This window comes from Populus nigra, chromosome 7 (assembly GCF_951802175.1).
Source record: "Populus nigra chromosome 7, ddPopNigr1.1, whole genome shotgun sequence".
Classification (NCBI taxonomy): Eukaryota; Viridiplantae; Streptophyta; class Magnoliopsida; order Malpighiales; family Salicaceae; genus Populus; species Populus nigra.
In genome coordinates this window covers 15,081,094-15,107,125 of record NC_084858.1, presented here as the reverse complement: position 1 = coordinate 15,107,125, position 26,032 = coordinate 15,081,094, and the positions used below count along the sequence as shown (strand labels likewise).

The following is a 26,032-nucleotide window of genomic DNA, read 5'->3' as shown; positions in this document are numbered from 1 at the left end:
TGTACTTTCTCACTAATTCTTTTTGTCTCTCTCTTTTTTGTTCAAAGAGCAAATTAGTACTCCAGAATAAAATAAAGTTCAATTGAGTCCTTAAAGAAAATATTTTCTCAATATAGCCCTTACATTATTAACAGTATCCATAGGACCATATCAACCTCCACGCATTTCTCCCCAGGGCTACTAACAATATCTCACTTCTAACACCAAGAATATCTGTAATCAATTATAAGAAATAATGATCTTTTCCGGTAAATTTAATGCATCGTGCCCTCAATTATTTGTCAACCAAATTCACTTGCCAATTACTAATAATTAGAATTACATTTAGGTTTATAGTTTGGAGTCTTTAAAAATATCTTTTAAAAGGGTGTTACCTGCAACTTATAACAATATGTTTGTTTCTGAATTTGAAAAATATTTAAAAATAGATATTTTTTTATTTCAAATTATTAACATCAGGGTTCTACCAAACGAGCCCTATATCTCCATGCGGTAGAAAGCTGAATCTGCATGGGTTTTGCTTTTGTTCTCTCCTTTAGCTTGTTTCTTTCTTTGTTGGGAATGTTCCATTCAACCTGCCTTTTGAAATTTCCCTTGTATGTGTAATTGTGATAATCACTTAGGAATTTGGATCCAATATATGATCGCTAGAAGTAAGCTGTACATTCATGGCTGCTTGATCTTGATCAGACAGTGGAGTCTGAAAGTCAGAACTGTTTTGGTTCCAGTTGCTAGTCTTTTCGTAATATGTCGTCACTCAGTTCCAAATCCCTTTCTCATCTTGTATTTGGACGGCGGGCAAAAACGATTGATGTTTCTGCCTTGAGTTACTGGCTTATGGTAAGCAAGTTTGCTCTCTTGTCTTCTTCTTTTTTTTTTTTTTTGGGTTCTTGGTTTCTAAAGGGAAGAGAAAGTTTTGTTGGATTCTGACATAGGAAAAAAAAATTCATTGTTTTTGCATTTTCCTGCTATGAAATTAGTTGATATTGATGTGCACGGATTTAATTTGATGAAATGAACTTGTTAATATTACCTAAAAAAAAATACTAGAAAATTGGCATTTTAAGTAAAAGAAATTCAATTTTTAAGAAAATATAATCCAAACACGTTCATAAGATTAGAACCACTTTAGCAAGTTTCAGCAGTAGATGCATGAATGGCACTAAGATTCTACAACCATAGAGATTCAGCCCGTATGAGTCTTCGTACCCTCTCTTTGATGCCATGTTCCAGCTTATAGTCAAAAGCAACCGGCAAACGTTTTACCAACCGAAGCACCAAGGTTTTCCAATGCCAATGGCACTACAAGACGCTGGAGAATATAATAATTTTGCCAAGTTATTTTAATGCTTTAATTATCAACCATTACTACTTCGGGTGATGGAAGGAGTATGCATCTTTACGCCATATGCAGAGATCCAAGGTAACCTTCTACCCAGAACCAAAAAACCCACCTGGAACTAGGAGGAACCTCATTGAAGGAGGGTTATCAACTCTGCTCCGAAAGCAAGGTGTAAAAGATCGAAAAATGAGACTGTTTCCTTTACTGTTTGCTGAAAGTTCATAGAAGTATCCTCCCTTGGATGAGGGCCCTATGCAACTAACCATGATCACATTCCCCATGATTTGCAAAGCATTGTTCAGGATGCATACAACGCCTTCTTTCTTTTCTTGGAGAACAACAAATTTCTTACTTGCGGTAAAGGAAACGGGGATTTTGCAATCATACTCAAAGTGTTCACATCACCTACATGTATGCTGCTTAAATGTGAGTATAACTGCTTTGATGAGCTGACAAATCTGCAGCCTGACACTGGGCAGGAGCATGTTGCATAGATGCAGCTCTTCTCATGGTCACACTTCTTGCTGTAACTGACAGTTTCTTTGCACCCATACTTCATATTTTGGCATGATATTTTGGCTGATTCAAGAACCTTCTCAATGGCCAGGCAATGAATATAACCAATAGGCAATGAGAAAGGACATATATGTGCAAGTTTACTGCAGCATGAAGAGCAAGCAGCGTGTCCATTCATGCACTGAAATTCCAGTAAGCAAGCAAAAAATTACAATACCGAGATATTAAGCAAGCAATTGGAAGGATTTAAGAAGCTAAAACTGAATCACCAAAAGGAACCTAGAATAAGTAATGCAAACACATGGGATTATGAGACTATATAATGTGATAGACTATAATCACTAGAGTTTTTGTGCTAACATGTAAACAGAGGTCGAAAATGGTGCTAAGACATGATCTGTAATTTAAATGACCCCACTAACTCTTCATTCCATGTCATTCAAAACCTTGTACATGATCATAACCTAACAACATCTTTCTCTATTGTATTGAATGATTACTTTATACCAACATCCGATAAAAGAAGATAAAAAGCAACAACAAAAACCATCTCCAGCACCCAATTATGTCCTTTCAATCTAAAACTATCCAATCTTGGGGTAGTGAGGAAATTAGCAAGGGTTTAACCATTATGTTCAATGCGCTTTTTTTACTTAATTGAGAACATTAAGAACTCTGACTTCGTGCAACTAACTAATCTCACAAGACCAAGCATGCATAACTCCAAATAAGACAGCTTCTTGATAATAACCCAGTTCCCTAGCACTCCTTAGTTTTTCTCAAGACACGGTGAGTTCAATGAAACCATAAATCTTCCTTTGCCAAAACCAGCTACACATCAGAGGAAAATCAAGTTCAATGGCAGGAAACTATGTCAACATTGAGCAGCTAAATGCAACACAACTTCAGAAAATCAAAATGACAGGTCTTACAAGAGATTGTTGCACAAACACCACAAAGAAAACAATATTACATGGAAACACCATTTTAAGAGAGGAAACACATGCTGTAAGAAAATAATAATGGACAAAAAGAGAAGGAACTATGTGTTGCTATTAATACAAGCGGGGACGGCTAAACCACATACCGGAGATTTTACCAATCATGGGAATCTAGTGCTGCTGCTTCTTGGTAGGGTAGCTAGCATCCGTCATTACGCTATTATTGCCAACTACACTGAATCCTTTATCTGATTAAATAAATTTCCTTGGGTAGATAAAGGAAACCAACCCACATCTTAAGGTTTACTTGATGAATTTCAAACAACAGAACACAGAGATGCATGACAAGGCCTATTTCATAAGTTGGAGAATGCACTAAAATTGACTTCTAAGTAATCTGAATGAATTAACTAGACGTCAAAACCACTCTCTATTATCCCATAAAGCAAATTGTAAACTGATTTCATCTATTTAGGTTTCAGATTTGATGGCAAACTAGGTCAATAATTACAAACTTGTCACAAGCACCAACATTCGACATTAGTTGAGAATTTAGACTATAACCAACTAATACAAAGAATATCTAATCAAACCATGGTAATTTCACAATATTCATTCTTCACCACTTTCAATTTGTCTTTCACATGCACAATTTCTTTTCAGTTTTTTTTTTACTCTTTCTCAACGGACCTTCATATAATCTACATTTTTACAGTATGTCAATTAATAATTCCTTAGACAACAACTCCACAATAAGTCTGCTTCCAATGGAATCTATCTCCAACTTCCCTTCAAGAACATTAAAGTGACTAATAACAATCTGAGTTCAAACTTCCCTTCAAGAACATTACAGTGACTGGTAACAATCTAAGTTCAAACTTCCTTTGAAGAATAGCACTAAGCAAAGGAATCCTCACCAACTTCTTTACTTCCAGCTCTGTTCCGTAACTACAGAAAATAAACCACTCAATCCATTTCTCATGTAAACAATGGACTTCTATCAGAAATTTCTACACAAGCTGGAAGAATAGCATTTTCTTCAAATCAAAATAACATTACAGAAAACATATCTGACAATTTTTTTCGAGTCGGTGTTAATTTCTCTCAACAAGACTCAATTTACACAAATTACATGCCACAATACCAATCTTCATTTAAGACAAAAATAAAAGCATAATTATCACTAATAGCCCAAAAACGCAACTTAAAGAAACCAACCTGAGCCTCAATTCTTCTCAAAGCTAAGCCAAAAACAGCAAAATCCCAGGTAAAAATTCAAGAAACCATGTTAATAAATTACAAATAGCTCACATATATGATATTACCGTCCCTGATTTCCTATTTAAAAAACGAGCACTAAAAAGCAAACAAGAAACATAAAGAAACCAAACAACAAAACATCATCAACAGTAATGTAAGAACAGAAGAAAAACCTGAAAGACAGGAATGGTGAAGGGTTTAAAACAGATAGGACAATCAAGAACTTCAGAGTCCAAGGTAACTGAAATAGAGCCTTTCTCTCTTCTTGCAAGTTTTATAGGAGCTTCACTTTGCAGTTTTGAACTGGACCCCTTGTTTCTTTTGGCGATCAAAGAACGAATGATGTCCAGAAATGAAGTTTCCTCTTCTTCACTTCCACTATTTTCTTGATTTTGGGTTTGATGAAGAGAAGCGGGAAAACGAGATGAAACCGTCTAGCCGGTTTGCTTTGGTGTTTAAAAATATTTTTGAAAAAAATTAAATTTTTTTATTTTAAATTAATATTTTTTAGTAATTTTAAATTATTTTGATGTGCTGATATCAAAAATAAATTTTTTAAAATAAAAAAAATATTATTTTAATACATTTTTAAATAAAAAATACTTTAAAAAATAATTATAATTACTTTTTTAAACATCCTGTTTTTTGACAATTTAACTCCACTGGCTGAGATTTTTATCATCTCTCTTGTCTCTTTCTTTAAGGATGGCAAGAGTTTTAATATTGGATTTATTGATATCTTTATTTACTTATCCATTTATCCAAGGATTAAAAATTTTAAATGTTCATATATCTTATCTATTGAATTTTAAATCTAAAATATCCATCATATTATTATTTATTTGTTTTAAAAAAATAAAAGGCGAACGATAAGTGTTTGGCATATTAACATAAAAAAAAGATTGTGAAACAAATCATTGGCATATTTGAAGTTGTGATTGATTTTTGTAATCCATTATAGATCAACTCTATATTTTTATAGTGATAAAACAAATGTATGTCCATTTTAATTTTTATATTGTCCTTTGTTTTTCTTTTCATGTTTATCACCGTATTAAAAATATTTTTTTTATATGCCTGATTTCCAGATTATGGTGGAGAAGATTAGTTTTTCAATAAGAAAGCTCCTAAAAAATACTCTGCTTTACCAAATTATAGATCACACCAAAACTAAGAAACTTCTGCTTACCAGATTGAAAATCAAAGATAATGTCATCGTATTGTAAGACCACGTCATACAATTCTTCACCTGACAGTATCAACGGTGCAACATCCCTTTTAATTCTACCTATAAAGAAGTCTTTTATATTCTTTTTGTACTCGTGATCAGTTGGTAAGAACCTTTAGTGAATATAAAAAAAGAAAATGTTTTACCATTATTTATTAAGGTGAAAGTCTTATAATTTTCCATACAATATACACATACTAATTTTCCATACATGCTCCAACCAAAAACCATATCATAAGTAAGAAAATCTTTGATAGTCCACATCAAAGATGCATTTATCTAAAAAATTTGTTTCATTGAGAAATCATATGTCACAGTCCTGAATGACCACAACTGATTCAACTAGTCAATTAACGGTAAAAAACAAACATATATATTCCTACAAAGACTATCAGGACTAGGTATGACCGTAGATAAGGATATAAACTCCAGCCTTATACACATCTCTAGTGGCAAGTTATAAATCATGAGTATCACCGGTTAACAAGAATAAGGTGTAGCAAATAACCTGAACGAATTGAATTCATTTGTACATAACTCAACACATATGTTCTGTGGTTCCATTGAAAACTAAGGATACACCCTATTAAATTGCTTCTAGACTTAACCATTGGAAGGTTGCACCATAATTCCAGTGCTCAGCAGTGTTTGGAGACATGAATAACTTTTGTAGTTTAAAAGTGATTGTAAAATATCTCAGTTTTTTATGTGCGACAAGAGTCCTTTTCCCTGCTAATTCTATGTTTATACCGGACATACCCATATGTTTTGCACTTAGTTAAATATGTATTTTCACGATAGTAAAACATGTAGAAGTTTGGACATATATCAATTTTCTAGGATATACTCAGCCAAGGGATTTCATAATAGATTTAGCAGCATAAAAGTTTTCTTTCAACCTATTTCTTTCAAGTAAAATGCTTCTCGCTCACTCAACGATTCTGTCATAATCGGTCTCACTTAACCCATGATTTGACTTAATTGTGAATACTTGTGCAACGATTGATAATTTATTGTGATTTTCACATCTATCCATAATGGTATGTTGGAATCTTTAAAAAGTTCAAAAAACTAATTGTGTATGCATTGGTTCTTCATTTACGATTGAACATTCTCCTGCATAACCCTGATTTTTCCTCATTGCATCCATAACTATACTCCTATAATAACTGCTATTATCATCTGCAACTTTATGCACGTTACTAGAACTAGAAATTGACCCAACCATTCTTTATACCTTGATCTCGTAAGGAATATAGGGTTCTTCGTATGCAAACAAACACGAGTGTTTTTCCATGAATTTTTTTATAAAAGATGCATCGTAACAACATCTTGATTGATAAACTACATTTAATACTGTCTCCACTAATATTTTTTTGGATTAGATAATACGTAATTAATAAAACCCTCAACCTCATTATAATAATGCATTTTGCTAATCCTTTTGGGTGAAACTTAATACATCCAAGAACGATTATCCATTACTTATATGAAATCTATATTGAATATTGATGCTAACATGTATTAATTAATAATGTGAACTAAACAAATTATTGGTACTTAGTTAATTAGCTATCATTGGTTGGATTCAAAATTATTCAATCTATTTTAATACTACCCTTTAATGATTATCAATTTTCTCCAAAAAAATCCAAATTCCTCCAAATTTACCTAAATTCTCAACTTAATAATAAAATTGACAAAATATATTGATGAATTCAACGAAAAAAAATAGCGACGATTATATTTCATTTGTAATTCAGTCTGAAATATCATATTTTTCAATGAAAATAACAAGGGAATACCTACCCATTTTTTTCATTCCTTGATTTTCATTTGTAGTTCTTTCGGTATTCATCGATGAGAAATTTCTGTCAGTGAATACCAATGAAAATAACAATGTTATGTTCTGTCGGTAAATATTATTATAATTTACTGAATATATTTTTTCATAGATGTTTTTATTTGTATTTAATAATTTTTTTTTTGAAGTAGTGGAGTTACGAGACCTTAAACCTTTTTATTCATGGAAAATATTCATGTTATAAAAATACAATGTAATCGGAGCAGATCATGACAAGAAGAAGAAAAAACAAGCACATCAAGGTTATCTATCATAGCAAGTTAACCAATGTTTCTTTGGCTTACAAGTTACATCCACGATACAGCAGCACATGGGCCAAATTATCCATGATTTTGGCCATATATCTGCCCTATTTAACTTAAATCACAATCCTCTCATTTTTTTTCATAAAATAAAATAAAATACCGGAAGTTCTAACCTAAAAAAAGAAAAGAAAAAACTAAACAAGGCCCAAACACAATATTTTTTTATTTTTTATTCTTTAATTTTTTTTTATTTTTAATTTCTACATTTAATATTTAATTTATTTTAAATTAAAATTTATAATTTGTTTTGATTTTTATTGAAAAAAAAAAACAGGAGGGGCCAAACGGCACCGTTCAACGAACTGCAACACCCACCAGGAGAATCTACCATTGCTTACACTTCAGACTAGAAAGTTATGCAGAAGGTCCACTTTGGTCACCAAACTCTCTCTAATTTTCTCAAACGAAATATCCATAAACCAAAGACAAAATGTTTAAAAACAGGACCATAATATCAAATCAAAGCAGATAGAAAGGAAAAATGGAGGTAGGTTTAGCATATCTCACAGCCTCACAATCCACAAGCAGCCCTCTATGTTTCTCCAATCGCAACAGTTTCATTAACAAGAATCATCTTCTGCTACCAGTCACCAGTGACACCAGCACTACTATTAGTGTTTGCAGTAAAAGAAGAAGACCCATCTGTGTTAAGGCTTCGAAGAGTTCATTCGATGCTAACACCGCAAGACAGACTTTGGCTAGCAACTGGGATGTTGAAAAGTTCTCATCTTTTGCTAATTCAGCTCCTACTTTGCCAAAATTTGAGGAATTGGATACTACCAACATGCTTCTCCGTCAAAGAATCATTTTTTTGGGCTCTCAAGTATTTTTCTTTTCTTTTCTTTTTTGAAATGATGTTAAAAGTTGTGTAGAATTTGTTTCTGTACGAAGTTTGTTGCTGGGTTTTTGTTTTGGGACTAATTGATGGATTTTGTAGGTGGTTTTTTTCTCCTTTTGTTTTGTAAGGTTTGTAGATGTTTTATATATATATATATGAAATATTGGTTATCAAAGTATTGGTCTTTAGTATCTTGAGGTGGCCCTTTAGTTTTGTAGGCTGATATAATTTTTCTTTTTATCTGACAAGTTGGGGAGGCTGGAATTATTTGTAGGATTTTGTAGGCTGGTATGTGTAGTTCTTCTTTTTTGCGGGAGTAGTTGTTAGGTTTTGGATGACTTAGTAGCACTGTATTTGTTTTGTTAGAGATATTGGAGTGAGGTTTTCTGATGTTGCTACGTAGTGTGTCTTGGAACCTTTGTATTGTGATGTGGTTTTGGGGGAGTAATTGCTGAACTTGTTAGGTGAGTTTCTTACTATTGTTTGATTGCAGCATATTTGTTTTGGTAATGATGTTGGAACACGGGTTTTAGATGGGTCTTTCTCTATGTAGTGGATGTTAATTAAATCTTCGATTGTGGTTGATGCTTTCTTTTTTGTTAGACATCTTCTTTCAGATAGAAATTGAGATTTGAGGCGGGACACTCTCTCTCTCATTTCTGGTCTGCTGGCTTAACCATTGGCACTCTGAGATGGGTTTTGCTGATTATTGTCATATTAGTTCCTTATTGTGAAATTTATGGCCTTCGGGTTTCATTTTTTAGAATTGTGGTAGTTTTAAATCTGGATGCTATTATGTGTGCAAGTGATAGAGATGCTAGCAATATATCAAGGATTTCCAACTTTCCTATTTTTTAAACATGCTTAAGAATGACAAAAGGCTGGTTTAATTTTACTTACTCTGACTGGTATTTGGCAGGTGGATGACGTGACGGCAGATTTTATTATCAGTCAGCTATTATTTCTGGATGCTGAAGACCCCAAAAAAGACATCAAATTGTTTATTAATTCACCTGGGGGTTCTGTCACTGCTGGTATGTGGATAGGTTTATATAATATGCTTGATTTTTCAGTGCTCTCTTTCCTTTTTCATCAATCCTTTTTTATTTTCATTTTCCCTTTATATATCTCCATATACTTTGAAGCTTATGGTTCCTACATAGAAATTGCTGTTTGTAAAGGCCTTAGGATTGCTAAAATAATTTGAGCTACATAGATCAACATTGGGTACTCTGTTACTGATATTAAACTGGACTGTATCAGACCAGTTAAAGGGTAATTTCAAGAATAGAATTAATCTTGGAAATGAATGTTTTTCCATATGATTCCTGTGACATTTTTAGTATTTGAAATCTGCTTTTTTTCATGGAGTCTGATGTGTCATGCAAGTTGCAACCAATTGAACATACCCAATTCCTGTTAGCTTAGGATTATGTTATACCATTTGTGACTAATTCTGTACCTATGCATTCTAATTCAATGATTTCGAATATGTGGTGGAAACTCTTTGTTATTATTGGTGTATCTTGGATCATCTCCTGAATATAGTGAAGGAAATGCTATGTCTACACTTCATCTGATTTGGGAGGATGAATATCTGGTTGGAGCTCAATTTAACAATCTTTAAGGATCAACCTATATTGATGCAATTGCATTGAGATCTGGCTTCTTTCTAGAGCACATCCTCTGGGTGATTTTTGTTTTTGTTTTCCTAGCTGATGTTCAATGGGTTTTGAGAGCCCTATTGTCACATTTTTCTTGTCATATTTCTTTTCCCCAGGAGGATGAGTTAGTCTCCTGTTGTCATGGTTCATTTTCTGTGTCTTAATTAAATAATGTCATTCTTTGATCTAAACTAAAAGAATTTTATGGCATTCTGTAAATGGTTGGGTAGAATTAAAGGTTTGAATATTTACGGTATCACATTGTGCATTTTATTTGGGTCTAAAAAGCTCCTGGGTATACTCTTATTCCTTTTATCTTTCCCTTCACGCATTGCTTCATTAAGGACTGGGAATTTATGATGCGATGAAGTTGTGCAAGGCTGATGTTTCAACTATTTGCCTTGGGCTTGCTGCATCCATGGGAGCATTTCTTCTTTCTGCTGGTTCCAAAGGTAAGAGATTTTGCATGCCCAATGGGAGGGTGATGATTCATCAGCCACTTGGAACTGCTGGAGGCAAAGTAAGTCTTTAGTCTCCTCTTATGGTTTCATATTCTGCCTATTTTATTGTGCATATATATTGAAAAATCCTTGCACAAGGAATGTTGAATGGGTGAAATCTATGAGTTCGATGTAATTTCCAGCTTGAAATTCAGTAAGGGATAATGATACAAATGCTCACCTTCCAATCCAACAACTTTTCGATATGTAACTGGAGATTCTCTAAAAGGTGACTTCTAGAAGAAAGTGATTCTCATAATTAGCACTTAAAAGTAATTTGTTTAGCATCAGACCATCTGATTAGTAGAACTTTTAAAACCTGTTCCATGGAAGAGTATTAATTTGCCTAACAAGGTGACAGAGTCACTGGATCACCTTTTACTACACTGTTCTGAAGTTCTGCACTTCCTTCTTTGTGCCCATTCTGGAGTTTGGTTGGGTGATAACTTTTCCCTAAAAGATTTACACTTTGGGTGGTGGGTATGTGATTAAATTAAGAGCCCGGTTGTTTTTGCGGCCAGCCCCTCAGGTGGCCGCAAAAACAAACAAAGCCTGAAGACTAGTGGAGGTTTAATTTATGCTCTATTTCCTGTTCCTGGAAAGGAAAAGGAGGATGATGTTGAGATCATAATTTCAGTTGAAGCTGCAGATAGCTATAGGTTTTGAGTGGATCAAGAACAGATTATTTCTCCATTGATCATAACTTCGGTTGAGGCTACACTTCCTTCTTTAGATTTGATCTAAAGTTTTATCAACACTTGAATTTAGTTATCTTTTCTGGTCAATTTGGTTTTAAAAAGGGTGTAACTTAGTTCGTAAAATACTGCAAGACAGTAATTACTTTAAGATGTTTAGGGTCACTCGAGTTGTATGATACTCTAGAAAATACTGACTGGCAAAATGATAGTTTTCAAAACTGCTTGACATGTGTTTCTGAGCACTTGCATGTGATTTCAGGCATCAGAAATGAGCATCCGGATTAGAGAAATGAGTTACCACAAGATTAAGCTGAACAAGATATTATCAAGAATAACAGGGAAGCCTCTAGAGCAGGTTAGATATCAAATGATATTTCCTTCTTTCATCACTCACCATCCAATGTTCCTGTAGTTTGGTTTGATCGTCCCTGCTGTTTCTTTTCTTTCCTCCCTCATTCATTGTTGTGTGCAGGTTGAAGTTGACACTGATCGTGACAATTTCATGAATGCGTGGGAAGCTAAAGAATATGGGTTGGTAGATGAAGTTATTGATGATGGTAAGACAGGATTAGTTGCACCGCTTACAGATGCTTCACCTCCACCAAAAACTCGGGTGTGGGATCTTTGGAAAATTGAAGGGAGCAAGAAAGCTAAGAATAATTTGCCTTCAGAGCATAAAATGCTACAGAATGGATATGTTGGAGGAGGTGATGGGGATAGAGGCATGGACCAGGAAAAGGAAACACCAAGTCCGGTATAAGATTTGAGACACGTTTGGATTTGTTGACCTATCAAAGGAGCTGTGCTATGTAATGTTGTGAAAGTAGATTATGGATTAATGACTATAAATTTTGAAAAACGGAAAGGCCATATGGTTTCTATTATTTGTACATTTACTTCGAATAGTGTTGATTTCCTTCAAATGTGATTTTTTATAAATATAAATGTGCATTTAATCCAGGATAAAACTAGTGAAAGATTAGGATTGTTATTGACTTGTCTTAATGGTTATAATTCAACGAATTTTCATAGAATTAACTTGTTTCCCTTGAATTGGTATATTTCACCTTGTGGTCCTGAAACCTGACAATTCGAAATCCTTGAGGCTACTATTTCAAACGAATATTCAGAATTTTTCTGCTGTCCATGAGGCAAACTCTAGTGGAAAAATCTCTAGTCCACTGAAAACCGTAGTGGGTTTACCATCACAGTTACGGATGCCTGTTTTTCTGGGCCATGCGCATGCCCGCTGTCACTTGGTAGTTTGCAGGGCAATTCTGCTACTATAAGCTATGATCCGATGGTACGACTCGTTTCAATTGATAGCATTATCTACGTGGATTGCAAGCAAATACCCTGAAAATTGGCATGAACAAATACCCTGAAAATTGGCATTACCATATACACCAACATTCTTTTTCAAATTCACAGGAACCATGCTGATGTAACTAAACTACAGAAGAGGTGCTGGTCTAACTAAACTACAGGAAAGAAAGAGTACAGGAAACCTAAGCTAAGTTCCTAAAATGCAGCATTTTGGCTCGAGATTCCATCTACATCAGCTGTGGGAGAAAATCTCATCAAGTTTCAAGTTTTCCGTGATCTGAATGCTGAACTGAATCAGCCATCCTGACAACCACATTATGTGATCTCGATCTCCGAGTAACAAGCATGACTTCAACCATCAGATAGAGAAGACTGAGTTACCACCACTGCTTTCGCTATCACTGCTACTGCTCCCACTCTCACTTCCACTACTGTCACTCCCACTGCTACCGCTTGAGCTTGAATTTTGTCCCTTCATTCCTTCTGCATTCAGGGCTTTAAGGGCTTCAGCAGCATTAGGACCTTTGTCAACTGCGTTCAGGGCTTTAAGGGCTTCCGCAGCATTAGGGCCTTTGTCAATGTCATCATCACTGATATCTACATCAGCAATCTCATCATCTGTTTCCGCTTGATGTGGCAAGTTAATATCAATGTTAAGAACAGTGCGTGGCAATCCCTTCTCTGAAGCTTTGCCCTTGTTAGCAGTTTCACAGCCGCCATCATCATCATCATTGACTATGTCCACCTGTTCCTCGGATTCATTCTTGGGGTCTGGTGATGAGGTGGATAGGTTAGGAGGAAATAATAGATGCTCCATGCTCTTCTCATCTTCAAGTTCTGCACCAGGCAAAGAGAAAGCTGAGCCAATCCATCAACCCAAGGAAGGATGGAATATAGCAGTGGTAAACATACGAGGCAAGGTTGTAACAAATGGGGATAAACTACTAGTAAAGACCTTCGGTACAAACAACATCCATCATCTTCTCAAGCTTATAGGTCTAAAGAACAACGAATATCAACCAGTATATCCATCAACAGTTACTATAGAAAAGAAGTATACCTAAGCTTTCTGAGACACCAGTGCCAATCTGTTCCATCTGAACCTGCACACAATTATATTAAGCAGAAGAAATATATACACATCAAAATAAAGTCTAAATAAAGCTTCTACCACAAACATTAATTCCAAAACCAAACATAAATAACATGTTTATTTCCCCTGTTCGATCAGCCACCGATCATAAAACATTCTAGATATTCAAATACACCACAGAGTTCATTCAGAAACAAGCAGAGTTGATGAAAAAATGCAGTATGTGAACAAAAATTGAGAAAGTAAAATCACAATCCTTTTGTTCAAGAATGCTTCCATCTCTTTTGCTGAAATTGGATTCATTTTGAAACAAATAAAAAAAATACCTAAAGCAGATGCCATCCAATGACACCTATTTCAGCACACCATTTTTTAGAGTAAAAGAACAAGTTTTACAGCACACTTCAGCAATATCTTCATTCATTCACGATTTGAAAATGACTCAGAAATTATGAATACTTTCATCTCTAGTAATTGTGCCAACTACATAAAATGTTATCTGGGAAGCAGCAGAGGGAAGAGAGATTTGGCTGCAAAAGGTATAAACTTCAAATGAAAATCTAGAGGACATAATGGAAAAAAGAAGTGTCAATTCAAGATTTCTCTCCTTTTCCTTCCTGTTTACACATTTTTATTCTGGAAACAGTTTCAAGAAAAAACAAAAGAAATGTGAAATCAATGCACACTTACTGGTGTTTGATGAACCATTCCTTTGTCCAGAGACTCTGAATTTGCTGCTTTACCAACAGGTGGAGAACGAGTTTCAAATGCTGATGCAACCAATGCAACTGTTGCAGTGGCAGCTGCAGCTGCAGCTGCAGACTCACCAGGGAGCCGGACATGTCTCAGCCGCTTCACTGCATGATGCAACTGCTCCAAGTGAAAGGTATCCCCATCAAAGAACAAGACAGCATCATTTTCCTTGTAATCCTCACTTACACCCTCAAACATTACGTTGGGTTTTCCCTGTTGGTTGTTGTGATATTCTACACTTACCCTGTTATCCCTGCTCTTATGGAGCGATCCTGGTTGACTCTTATCAATTGAAGCTGGTTTAAATTCATCTAAGAAATACAAAAATAAAATAAATAAATAAATTATTCTCCTCCATTAAAACAACTAACCTTTCTAAAAGTAAATAAATGGAAGCCTTATGCGATCCCCCATTTAAAACTCCAAGATAAATCCTTTTATAGACTTTTTCCAATCATCCTAACCAATGTTAGTAAACCCTATATCTTTTACATTTTTCATCTGTTACCTCATTACTATTTACACTCAAGCAAGCAAGGCTGAAAAGAAACCAACTTAATTACCAATCCCTCCATTGGACCACCAACCAATCATGTAAGATTCTAAAAGGAAAACACAAACTGAAGACTGGAAATTCAAATAAGCTATCATAATTCCAAAACAACGTCATTAAAAACAAAAAAGAACGATTTTGTCACTACTTCACTGAATTTTCTCTCAAACAAAACAGAACGCAGAAAATTTAAAGTGGGATTTAATGGCAAGAGCATGCTTACACCGTAAAGTACAGAACTTTGGAGAGGTGTGGTTATGGTGGTCTTGAAAAGAAGAACCTAATTTTATGTCATACCAGCGATCTGGCTCCGGAGCTGTGTTGGGCTCTTCATTGGTGCTATTACGTTTCACCATAATTTAAGCTCAATTTGATCTGATTTTGATTGCATGAGAGGAAATTGAAAACCCTAGAATTCTAGGGTTCATATTAGAAAAAATCAATTGGGAAATTTTAGGTTAAGAAATTGAACTATTGAAGGTACTTTGGTCTGATAAATTGGAAAAATCTGATGGGTATTTTGTCGTATAATTATATCCTACTTAATTTTTAATATTTTATAAATTATAAATCTATTTTTTAATTTTTCATTTAAAGTTTTTAGATTCTAGTAAATTGAGTATATCAAATTGACTAAATTTTTTTATTAGTTAAATTTATATTGTCAATTTCATGTAATTAGCTTGATTTAAATCAAAATTTAAACTAAATAAATTGGCCAAAAATATTTTATAAGATGTAACAAGAATTTATATAAATCAAAATAATATTTTTAATATAATATATTAAAAAATTAATTTAAAACAAATTTTGTATTTTTTCAAAAATTTGCAAAACCGCCCAACACCCCCAACATGTGACAACAGCTAACATGTACCGTGTGAAAACTTGAAAATCATGGTGAGCTTAATTTATTTCATTTTATTATTAATGTAGTTTAATTAATTATAAATACAGTCTTCATCTAAAAAATAATATGAAATCGACGAAAAGAATTAACTTACAAACGAATTAAAAAACATAGAAAAGGATTAAGCTATTAATAACTTCAAAAACATGGAAATTAAATAACATAAAATTGACAGCCTAAGATTTACATTTGGAACAATGGTGGTAATGGTAGTGCCGATGGGGGCTGGTGGAGGTGGGGGTGGATGTTGCTGGTGTCTATACCATGTTGCCTCCACTTCTCAAGACTCTCTGCGCAATTAGGAAGAGCGTCTGCATTCTTTAGGTCATCTAAATTAAAAAATCGCTTGGCATAAAAATTAATGGTAACCAGATGCCTATATTTTTTACTTCGGCTCAGCAACCCTGTTGTGCCCTGTTGGCGTGTCAAGTTTTTACAGATGAGAATATCAGGGTATGGCTTCTTATCCGAAAAGATAAAAAAAAAAAACTCAGACATTTTAATGGATAATATCTAAGTGGTAAGAACATTTTAATGGCTTAGATCACCGCGTGTCAAAAAGAAAACACCGCCTGTTTTTTTTTTTTTTCTTTTTTTTATATGAAAAGAATAGATACGAGCTTGTGGAAGAGGAAATTGGAAGACATTTACTTTTGGGTGGGCTATAAACGTGTGATGCATGCTTTTTTTTTTAATTTAAAAATATATTAAAATAATAGTTTTTTAAAATTTTTAATATCATGAAGACATAAAAGAACCAATTTAATATTTTTTTTAAAAAAAATAATTTAAAAAAATACTTTAAAAAATAATTATAAGACTAAAACACTCACTCACCAGTAGCTTTGGTAAACTTAGACCCTTGACTTTTATGTGGCATGGTTTGGACAGTGAGAGATGATGTGGATTGATGGAACAAGGGTGTTGATTACATATTCTTGAAAATGGTTTCCAATAGCTTTCTTTGGATCCAAACCGGCCATGGTGCATTGGCAGGCCTACAGTTAATATTTTGAGACGGAAGTGTGAATTTTTGTGGCTTGCAAATGATACCGAGCGATCTCCTTGGTGCCCTGCGTCCAAATCAGTAGCTGCAACCTGCAGTTAAACCCCTTCAAATGCATCACCATGTTTTCTCCCTTTGAAGAAATGATTCCAGAAACAAAATCAAGCAGAGAATCAAAGTTATTGTTGTTATGGAAATCAGTAAAAACCCAATGGCTAACACTAAGTGTCCTTGTTCCTCACCACAGATAAATCACGACTTAATTCTCAACACGATGATCTATCCAAAGTTGGAGGAAACCAGGTCTACCTCATTCAGGTACGGTGCTCCAGCTACATTGATGATGTTATCCAGCACTCTATTTAGCCAGTTTGTCATCACGTAGGTCCAGTAAAGAAAGAATAGAACTTTATCATATATGAAAGAACCATGGGGCTTCAAAATGCCTTCCCTGGAACAGCCAAATCTTCCAAAAACCGTCAACAACATGAAAAACGCCTGAAATTTGGCACAAAACTCATGAGGAAATGAACCAAGGAAAATTAAATAAAATGCTTTCCTTCTTTCTCCAAATCCTTCCTCTTTCTCCTCTGTGCTCTGTTGGTAAGTGTAACTTCATCCAAACAAAATCTCAGTTCATTTGTTATAAATCAGAGGCCACACAGATAATCTAGTTGCAAAGAGAAGTTTTGGTGCACTAACTAAGATAGAAAGGAAGAATAGGATTCGTTATCTACAAAGGGAAAATAAAAACTCTAACTGTAAACTAAAAGAAAAGGAAGTGTGCAGCACAAGGAATAGAAATGGACCCATTCATTCCAAGGTCTTGAGAAGTCTAAATAAACCAGCTGCTTCTCTAATTCGTGAAAACTCAAAGCAGAATGCTTGGACTTCAATGAAAAGATCCTTAACTGCAATACCACAACCATAGGTCAAAATCAACAGAATTGTTGCCAAAAGAGGACATAAAAAATTCATGTCATGCAATAAAAGCCCATACTTCTTTTTTTCTAGGCAGTTTATTGTTCTGAAAGCTTAAGACATTTTAAAAAAGTGCAGAATACAGCTTTCCAGGCAGCAATTTCCAATTCCATGTTTCATGCCATCTTCAACTCTCAGTCCCAGCACCCGTAAGCTTATCTCATCAATCACAAGATATGATTACAAAATTTTGTTCCTTTTGATTTAGTTTTCTCCAAACAAACTTCCAGAATATTTTTTTTTAATTTATATCAGACAAAGTAATGTAGTCTGCTTTCTTATATTCTTTAAGTTTTCTCATTTCATTAAACCTCATGTATGAGTATCAAAGAACGAAGTACATCGTCTGCATATGCATTAATGTCAACTGGCTGCTATAACAGTTCAATCACAGGTAGAACGGCAAACTGACCATCAATAATTCTGTTTCGGATTAGACTCTGCAGGAAAACACAAACAAGTCTGACAAGTCGGTTCTGCATGTATTTATCCTGGAAATCGGGAAAGGTTAAAATCATTGGTTAATATCTGGTTGGATTACAACCTCATGAAATGAACTTAACTGCTTTTGTACATGTATTTATCCTAGAAAAATGAGGCAATTTCAAGTTGTTGGAGAAAAAAAATTGCATGATGAATTGTCATATAGCTAGTTTAAGAAGTACCAAAACCACAACTACTACATTTTGGATCAAATGAATGCTTGAGTTTCATTTTCTCCATGATCTCCTCAGTGGAAATTCATCAAATGTTTTCATTATGTTGCCCTCTATAATTAAGTGACCAACTGGTTCCTCAAGCAGAACAATGTTTTGTTCCACCAGTACTGTGACATTATCAATGCAATAAATATGCATGGTCATTGGATGTACCTTGATATTTTCACACAAGGAAATACAGTTAGTTATGTACATCCGAATGAACTCCTTTGGAAGTTCAACTGCTGTTGTAAGCCTGTTCACGACTTCCATTGAATGTAGACTCATGTCCATATTGACAAGTACTGTAAAGTAACTGAACCCACAAATAAAAATAAACAAACATCAGACCAGTATCACACATATTTAGAAATAAAAATAAAGGATAACAACCCATGCACCAAATACATACTCTGCAATTTCAGGAGAATTTATCAACTTGGTAAGAACTTCAACCGCAATGAGAGGATTGTTCTCTACCAATTCCTGACAGCAGATGAAAAAGGCCTTTGAATTTCAAGCAGAACTCTTATTCCAAATGAAAAATGAAAGTGTCATATGACATACAGGTAACTTCCTTGGTGCCAGTCCACAGTGATATACAAGCTTTGGGTCATTAGTCAATTCCACCAAGACTTGCTGGACAAGAGAGAGCTTGGAGTCATTACTTCATTTCAATATCATATATGCAACAACTAGACAAAAACAATGTTGAGCATGCAATTCTCTCTCTATAATTAATATGAACTTGAACAATTCATCAAGACAATCTATCTACAAATAGGTAATTATTGAGTTAATCAAAACGTTTTAACTACATAAGGTTTTTTTTGCCAGGGTCACTAACACGCCTAAGACTAATTAAATCCGAACCCTGCCATGGTCTCAGTGCTAGGCAAAGCTGCGAGCATTCAACTAGTATTTCCAATATTTTCAGTACAAACACGTGCAAAAACACATAAGCAGTTTGATACAAGTACTATCAAGGGAAAAATTAATTCAAAAAAAAATCTGAAGAGGTAAAAAAAGACCTTATAAGGTAGCTAGGACATGACAGCAAGGAAGAGGTTAAAATATGGAAGCTACATGGTTAAAAAGAAGGATGAAAATAAGCAAGCTATTTGAAAATAGTTCGGTGATGTAGTATAATCAAGTAGACATGGTTATCAAGCATTTGCACAATTACTTTGTAGAAGTACCAAATTACCACATATCCATTATGAACCAGAATTTCACATTTCTTTAGATTCCAAAAGTCGTTTCCGTATCCAAGTAAAATTTGTGATAAAAACTACTTGAGAGGTTGCTTTATAAATGGTATATGTGCATAATATTAAAACATAGAACAGTAGCAGAACCTCTTGTTGAGAAGGCGCAAGAGGTCCCTTCAAGGCTTTTGCAATCAACCCCCTAACTGCTGCTCCCCTGCTAGTATCAGCACACATACAATGATCCCACACAAGCTCATGATTGCTATCAGGGTTGAGCCACACTAACTGGAAATGAGTTTGAAAAGTTAAGGGAAAAAAAACCAATTCTACTAAGCAGTCAAATACTTGACAATAAAATGCCCTTACTTCACCATCCTGTATTGGCAGCCTCGGTGGTCGAGACCTGATCCATTGAGGACCTATGCCCTCTGGCGACAAGTTTGCCAACAATCCAGTTAGAGCCTCGTCTCTATCTCCAGATCCAAGTTTAGGTTTCACTCCAGGTTGCAAATCAAACCTACAAAGGAACCAGTATCATCTATATGTCGAAAAATTCAGAACGGAAAGAATATGGAAATTGAACCTGGCCCGAATTGAAAGCAGAAAATAGTGCACAAACAAAAGGAAAACATCACATCTTTAGAATTGTTCCTTCGATTCCAGGGGACATACTCTTGTGAATTTGCATCACAACCATGGGGTACTTCTGGATCTGGCACTATATTTTTCAGTGAAATGTTTTTAAATAAGGAATTATCTGCTTTGGGATGGACTTTATCACCATATTGATGCTGCAAATGTTCACGTGCTGGGAAAGCCTGACAATAAGCAGATAAGTTTATCAATGCAATGTGAAAAAGAAAAGTTCCAAGGACTAGATTAGAAGGCTTATTTAGCAGAACGGAATCCCCAATGTGGTGAAATGGATAACATGCACAAGTTTAATATGGATTCACTCATCAAAAGCATTATTTGACATATATAAGGAGCTTACATGGACTGAAGGATCAAAAACTTTGATGTAATTTGCAGCAGACTGTTTAAGAAACTGGAAAAGAGCAGAAAGTTGTTCTCAGAAACCATTATCATAAAGAGAAACAATTGGAACTAAAAATGGAAGAATGTAAGAGAGACTAAAATGAACAAGCATGAAGAGATGTGACTAATCCAACTAAAGTTACAAACCAGCTCCTGAATACCTTGATCTTATATACCTAATGATGGTAAAAGTCGAATACAAGATTTACTATTCTATTAGCCAACAAAAAGATCCACATCTTCGGATGGTAAAAGTTGAAATTTACTACACTATCCCCAACAACACACTATTTTCAGATAAATATATAAAATAGTTAAGATAATTTCCGTGACCATTTCAAAAATTCAGCCAATTATCAAATTCCTGATCATTTTTTGTTAAATATAATTGATTTATAGACACAACCCAACTCCAAGCAACATGGTGTAAAGTGTTCCAGCCTGTTCCTAAAAGTAAATTCTACAAAAACAACACTAGAAAAAACAACTGTTAAAAAAACCACCATGTAATAAGCATGCTGACATGCTAAATTGCCACATTCCTTCACATGCTAACTGAACCACTTCAACAGATCACTTAATATCAAAAACACAAAAAAGACAGTTTAGAACCTCTTTGCTACCACCAGAGCTTCCAGAGGCTAACAACTGAAGAACAAACGCCCTCTCGTATTTTTCTGCTCCCTCATCACAAGCAGCCTGTAAAATCCCACAATGAAACTCATAAGCCTCACATTTTCTTTCAGAACCATTGCATTCATCTGCATTACTAATATTCACATTCTATTATAATAATCTTTCCGTGACGCAGGCAAGAATCCCGCTACTTACATTGATAAACAAAGCTACAAACGGATTTGCAGAAGACTGTTGCAATGAATAAGTCAGATAAAGAATCGCAAACGCAGTTAACCTTTCCGTAGACTTGAGCATCATCTTATCCTCCTGCACTTCACTTAAACCTCCAATTCATCATCAAGCAATACAAAGTAAGCACGTAATACTTATGTCCTCAGAATTTTTACTACTAAACACAATCAACAAACAAAAAAAAAATCCTTAAGGCTTAATTATATCGAATTCGAGAGCACCTATACCCTAGCAAAATTCATAAATTCAGTAAGAGAGAGAGAGAGAGAGAGGATGCGTTGCTTGCCTGTAAGAGTAGTGAGAGAGAAGCAGAAAGAGTGGAAGAGCGAGAGCGATTGATATTGTTCATAAATTCGGTGACGATTTCATCGATTGGTCTTTGCTCTGATCTCAGCAGTGAATATAGCAAATTCATTTCTTCAAAGCTCAAAGTCATTTTCTTCTCTCTCTTGCCTGATTTTCAAATGCGAGGTGCTTAGATTTTTTCCAGCTGGTGGATTGAGGAAGAAAGAGGGAAAGAGGGAAAATTGCGTGTTTGTTTCTTGGCAAAAGTGGAGTCGAAATCGACTTATTCATGAGCCGGGCCCAACTACGGCTTAGGCCTAAGATCGGTCCTGTTTCGATTTCTTCTAGCCCGTTTTCAAGAATTTCTTTTTCAAGGAATAAGAAATGTTTATTCAAAAGTCAAAAGCATTGTACTATATTTTTCAAAATACAAGAGAAGATATTATATTTATTAAAAAATAAATAGTATATAAAATATTTTTTTTGTGTAGGTCTTCTATTTTCTGATTTTAAATTCTTACTCTATATTCATTTTCAAATACTAAATCTAATACCTCTTATATTTTAACAATTGATTTTAAAAAAAGTTATTTTAATATGAAATTTTCTAATTAAAATTCCAAAACTTAACCTTCGGGATATTATACAAATAAATATCTCCTTAATTATCATTATCTAATTAAGTTATATCATATTAGTTAACCAAACACTTTTTCACGTACCACAATTAAATTTTTTTTAAAAAAAGTTTAAAATACACCACTCCGGCATATTAAAAATATCTCAAATTAAATGCTTATTTGGCAACGCGGTGCACTATAATTGCACCTATATTCATTAATAAGAAAACATAAAAAAACTTTTTATTATGATGCAACCTATAATGCACTGTGCTATTAAGTAGTTAATCCAATAAAATCCTGTAATGCACCGAGCTATTAAACAGTTAATCCAATAAAATTGTTTTAAGATCGAACCCAAATAATACCTGGTTTTGTGAAACTGAAAGTTAGTTGTGGGTTTAGATCTCATATAGAACATGAATTCCAATTGTATTTTTTTTTAATCTTTTTCTTTCATTTTTGTTTTAAGTGACCTCTTTGGACCTTATATATTCATGTTTAAGCATGGTGATAATTGTTTTAATTTTCTGAAGGTATGATTGCAACAAAGCTAACAAAGCACATTGATTTTGTACTCAACTATAGAAGTATTGAAACCACTCTTGTAAAATGTTTCTTTCTAAAAACAAATATTAGCATTGCACCTGAATGGTCGCTCATTACAATAAGACCACTTTAAAAAATTATTTGTATTTTTCACCATTTTAAAAAATCATTCGTATTTTTCACCACTTTGGAAAAACTTTCGCATTTTTCACCTAAGCAAGTCGCCCATTACAATAAGACCATTTTGAAAAATCTTTGTATTTTTCACTACTTTGAAAAATCATTCGCATTTTTCACCACTTTGAAAAATCTTTTATTTTTCACCACTTTGCAAAAACCTTTACATTTTCCACCTCAGCAGGTCGCCCATTACAATAAGACCACTTTGAAAAATTTTCGTATTTTTCACTACTTTGAAAAATCATTTGCATTTTTCACCACTTTGAAAAATGATTCGAATTTTTCACCACTTTAAAAAATCTTTGTATTTTTCACCTGGACAAATCACCCATTACAATAAGACCACTTTGAAAAATCTTCATATTTTTCACTACTTTGAAAAATCATTCGCATTTTTCACCACTTTGAAAAATTATTCGTATTTTTCACCACTTTAAAAAATCTTTGCATTTTTTACATGGACAGGTCACCAACGATAATTTGACCATTTCAAAAAATTTGAATTTTACCAAGAGGTAGGTTGGTGCAACCATACCAATTCAAAAGGTTTTTTTTTTTTCAAAGATCATCTTTTTCTATGCAAATCATATCTTTTTTTCTTTCGAGTGCGTTTTCTAGCCCTCGTCCTTCAGATAATGTGCTTTCTAGTCTTTTTTTCGTTAAGTACACTTTTGAGCCCTTGCTTCAAACACTTTTAGAAGGATTAACCATTTTTCTATTTGGTGAGTCTGTTATCTCTCATTCATTTTTTTTCTTTACAAAGCTTACTATCTAAAGTCTCTTACACAACTTTCTATCGTAAGCATTGTAAAGAAAGGGCAATTATCATAACCTATTTTTGGGTTATTCTCCAAATTCATCTTTTTTCTTTCTAAAATAAAAAAATAAAATACAAACTATTATTTTGGCAAAAGCAAGTTGAGAGGATTTCACATTAAAAAAGAATCAAGCTGTAATTTTGGATGGAATCAAGAGCCTAATTGTACCTTGTTTTACCAAAAACTAAAGAGATAATGCAAATTCAATGTCAAATTAAAATCATTATTGGACGAATCTGTATCAAAATTAAGCCTAGGGATATAATAAGATTTTTAATAGATCAATTTGATTTAATCATGGGACAAATTAAAGTTTGATTATGTTTTTTGAATTAATTTAGGTTCAATTGAAGGATTTAATTATACGCAAGAACTTAATTATACTTTAAATGAGTCAAATTAATTTTATTAGGGGCTTAATTGGTGAAACATTAAGTTTGGGAGCCCAATTTGAGCTTAATTGAGAAGATTTGAATTTTAGGAGACCAAATTTAATTTTTACCAAGTCAATTGATTGAAATCAGGGGTAAAATTGCAAGAAAATCAAAGGACTTTATGTGTTGTGTGTAAATGGAAAGGTTGAGGAATCTGGACAGTTTTTTCTCTTGACTTACATAGGGATTTCAGGTAGGAGGATGAAGGAATTAGGATCAGGTTCCTCATCAAAATTATAGTTTTGGATGTTGACTAACTAATGAAATTGATCTTGCTCAATTTGAAGTTATAGAACTCTAGTTATGGGTCACCAACCAAGACGGGGTCATGACAGACCATATAGGGTAGTAGGTCTGGTTTGTTGATAAGAAATTTTGATTGTCTTAGAGGCAGAACTAGGTTTGATAGGAGTGTGACATAAAGATAACTTGTACCTAGGCACCAGCACTATTGGAAACGAAAACCCCCACCCAACGAATAATGATTCACAAATAAGAAGTATAAGGATGAAGCCACGAAGCTAGTTCTTCTTCGATAAGTCGTTTTCAGTTCTTTAGAGAACCAAGGAAGGGAGATTATCTTACCAACACACACAAACAAAGTGCGACAAACAAGAAGTTTTATTAATCTGAATTGTCTAACTTACATGCCTGGTTATGCCTTTATTTATACTAACTCTAGACTTAAATAAATCCTAATGGACCTCCCTTAGGTGGACTTATATTAAGCTCACTTACAATTGACCCAAATAAGTAATAATAACCCAAAGACTAAGAAGAAAATAATAAAAATAATAAAAATCCAAAAATTACCATCCTAAATATGCTAGAATCAAATTTATCACCATTAAAAAGTTCCAAATAGACTAGAAAATCTGATCTGAAGGTAGAATTTATTCTGAAGTCTTCTTTCCTTTTTTGTAGCTAGGATGAATAAGGAATCCTTGTATGAAAAAGATTCTGAACATTTATTAATCCTTGCCACACATGGAAACTATGTTGCAGCCCATTAAAGATCTTTGAAGAATTAGGAGATTCCCAAAATAAGCTGCCACATCCTTTTAGGAAAAGAATCCTAGCCAAATAGGAAGTCCACAAGTCAAAAGAAAGTAAATAACAAAATTCGTACAGCCTCTGTTGACCTGTGTTTCGATACCTTGCCGAACTTTGATTGACTTGAACTTTTATACCAAGGTAGGGCAACATGTTAGGAGACTCCACATACAATTTCAGCTTGATCCAACGATTGGATTGAGAATTATGATTGTTGCCGTAAAACTAGATAAGTGCACTTTTTACGTCAAAATCCAAATTTGACCTTGCTTGGATCGTATCAAGAGACTTCCTCACGAAGGGAGATCTACCTTAAACCTTAGAAGAGGACCAATGGATATAAACTTGACTTAGAAAAACAATCAAACAACAATGTAGCATACCTCAGGTAGGGTGCACTGGAAGTGATGCGTCTTCTCTTTGCACAACCAGTTCCTTGCCCAGACTCTCGCAGGCCATATATTTTCTAGTAACCATAATACTAGGTGGCGACTCTTG

General features: G+C 34.1%; 3 protein-coding genes across 8 annotated transcripts; 1 reads left to right on the top strand and 2 right to left on the bottom strand.

Annotated features, from left to right (window-relative positions):
* Positions 1-7,891: 7,891 nt before the first annotated feature.
* On the top strand, positions 7,892-12,079 carry LOC133699834 (ATP-dependent Clp protease proteolytic subunit 3, chloroplastic). Its single transcript, XM_062123320.1, has 5 exons — positions 7,892-8,279; positions 9,214-9,328; positions 10,303-10,478; positions 11,416-11,511; positions 11,629-12,079. The coding sequence occupies exons 1-5, from the start codon at positions 7,938-7,940 to the stop codon at positions 11,914-11,916; spliced, it is 1,017 nt and encodes a 338-aa protein (XP_061979304.1). The 5' UTR covers positions 7,892-7,937; the 3' UTR covers positions 11,917-12,079.
* Positions 12,080-12,519: 440 nt separating this feature from the next.
* Positions 12,520-15,386, bottom strand: LOC133699623 (uncharacterized). Its single transcript, XM_062122949.1, has 4 exons — positions 15,105-15,386; positions 14,266-14,639; positions 13,543-13,585; positions 12,520-13,319 (listed from the first exon to the last, which is right to left on the bottom strand). Exons 1-4 carry the CDS (start codon positions 15,235-15,237, stop codon positions 12,841-12,843), a joined length of 1,029 nt encoding a protein of 342 aa, XP_061978933.1. The 5' UTR covers positions 15,238-15,386; the 3' UTR covers positions 12,520-12,840.
* Positions 15,387-15,892: 506 nt separating this feature from the next.
* On the bottom strand, positions 15,893-22,150 carry LOC133699622 (uncharacterized). Of its 6 annotated transcripts, none has more exons than XM_062122943.1 (14): positions 21,882-22,150; positions 21,557-21,670; positions 21,338-21,424; positions 20,682-20,735; positions 20,360-20,505; positions 20,054-20,204; positions 19,835-19,972; positions 19,044-19,115; positions 18,889-18,962; positions 18,651-18,792; positions 17,607-17,708; positions 17,107-17,295; positions 16,629-16,889; positions 15,893-16,205 (listed from the first exon to the last, which is right to left on the bottom strand). In XM_062122943.1, the coding sequence occupies exons 1-14, from the start codon at positions 22,029-22,031 to the stop codon at positions 15,975-15,977; spliced, it is 1,911 nt and encodes a 636-aa protein (XP_061978927.1). In that variant the 5' UTR covers positions 22,032-22,150; the 3' UTR covers positions 15,893-15,974. The 6 variants fall into 6 exon arrangements, with proteins under 6 accessions (XP_061978927.1, XP_061978928.1, XP_061978930.1 ...); XM_062122944.1 differs by having other exon boundaries at positions 15,893-16,081; positions 21,882-22,149; XM_062122946.1 differs by lacking the exon at positions 15,893-16,205 and having other exon boundaries at positions 16,674-16,930; positions 17,040-17,295; positions 21,882-22,148.
* Between the last annotated feature and the right edge of the window lie 3,882 nt (positions 22,151-26,032).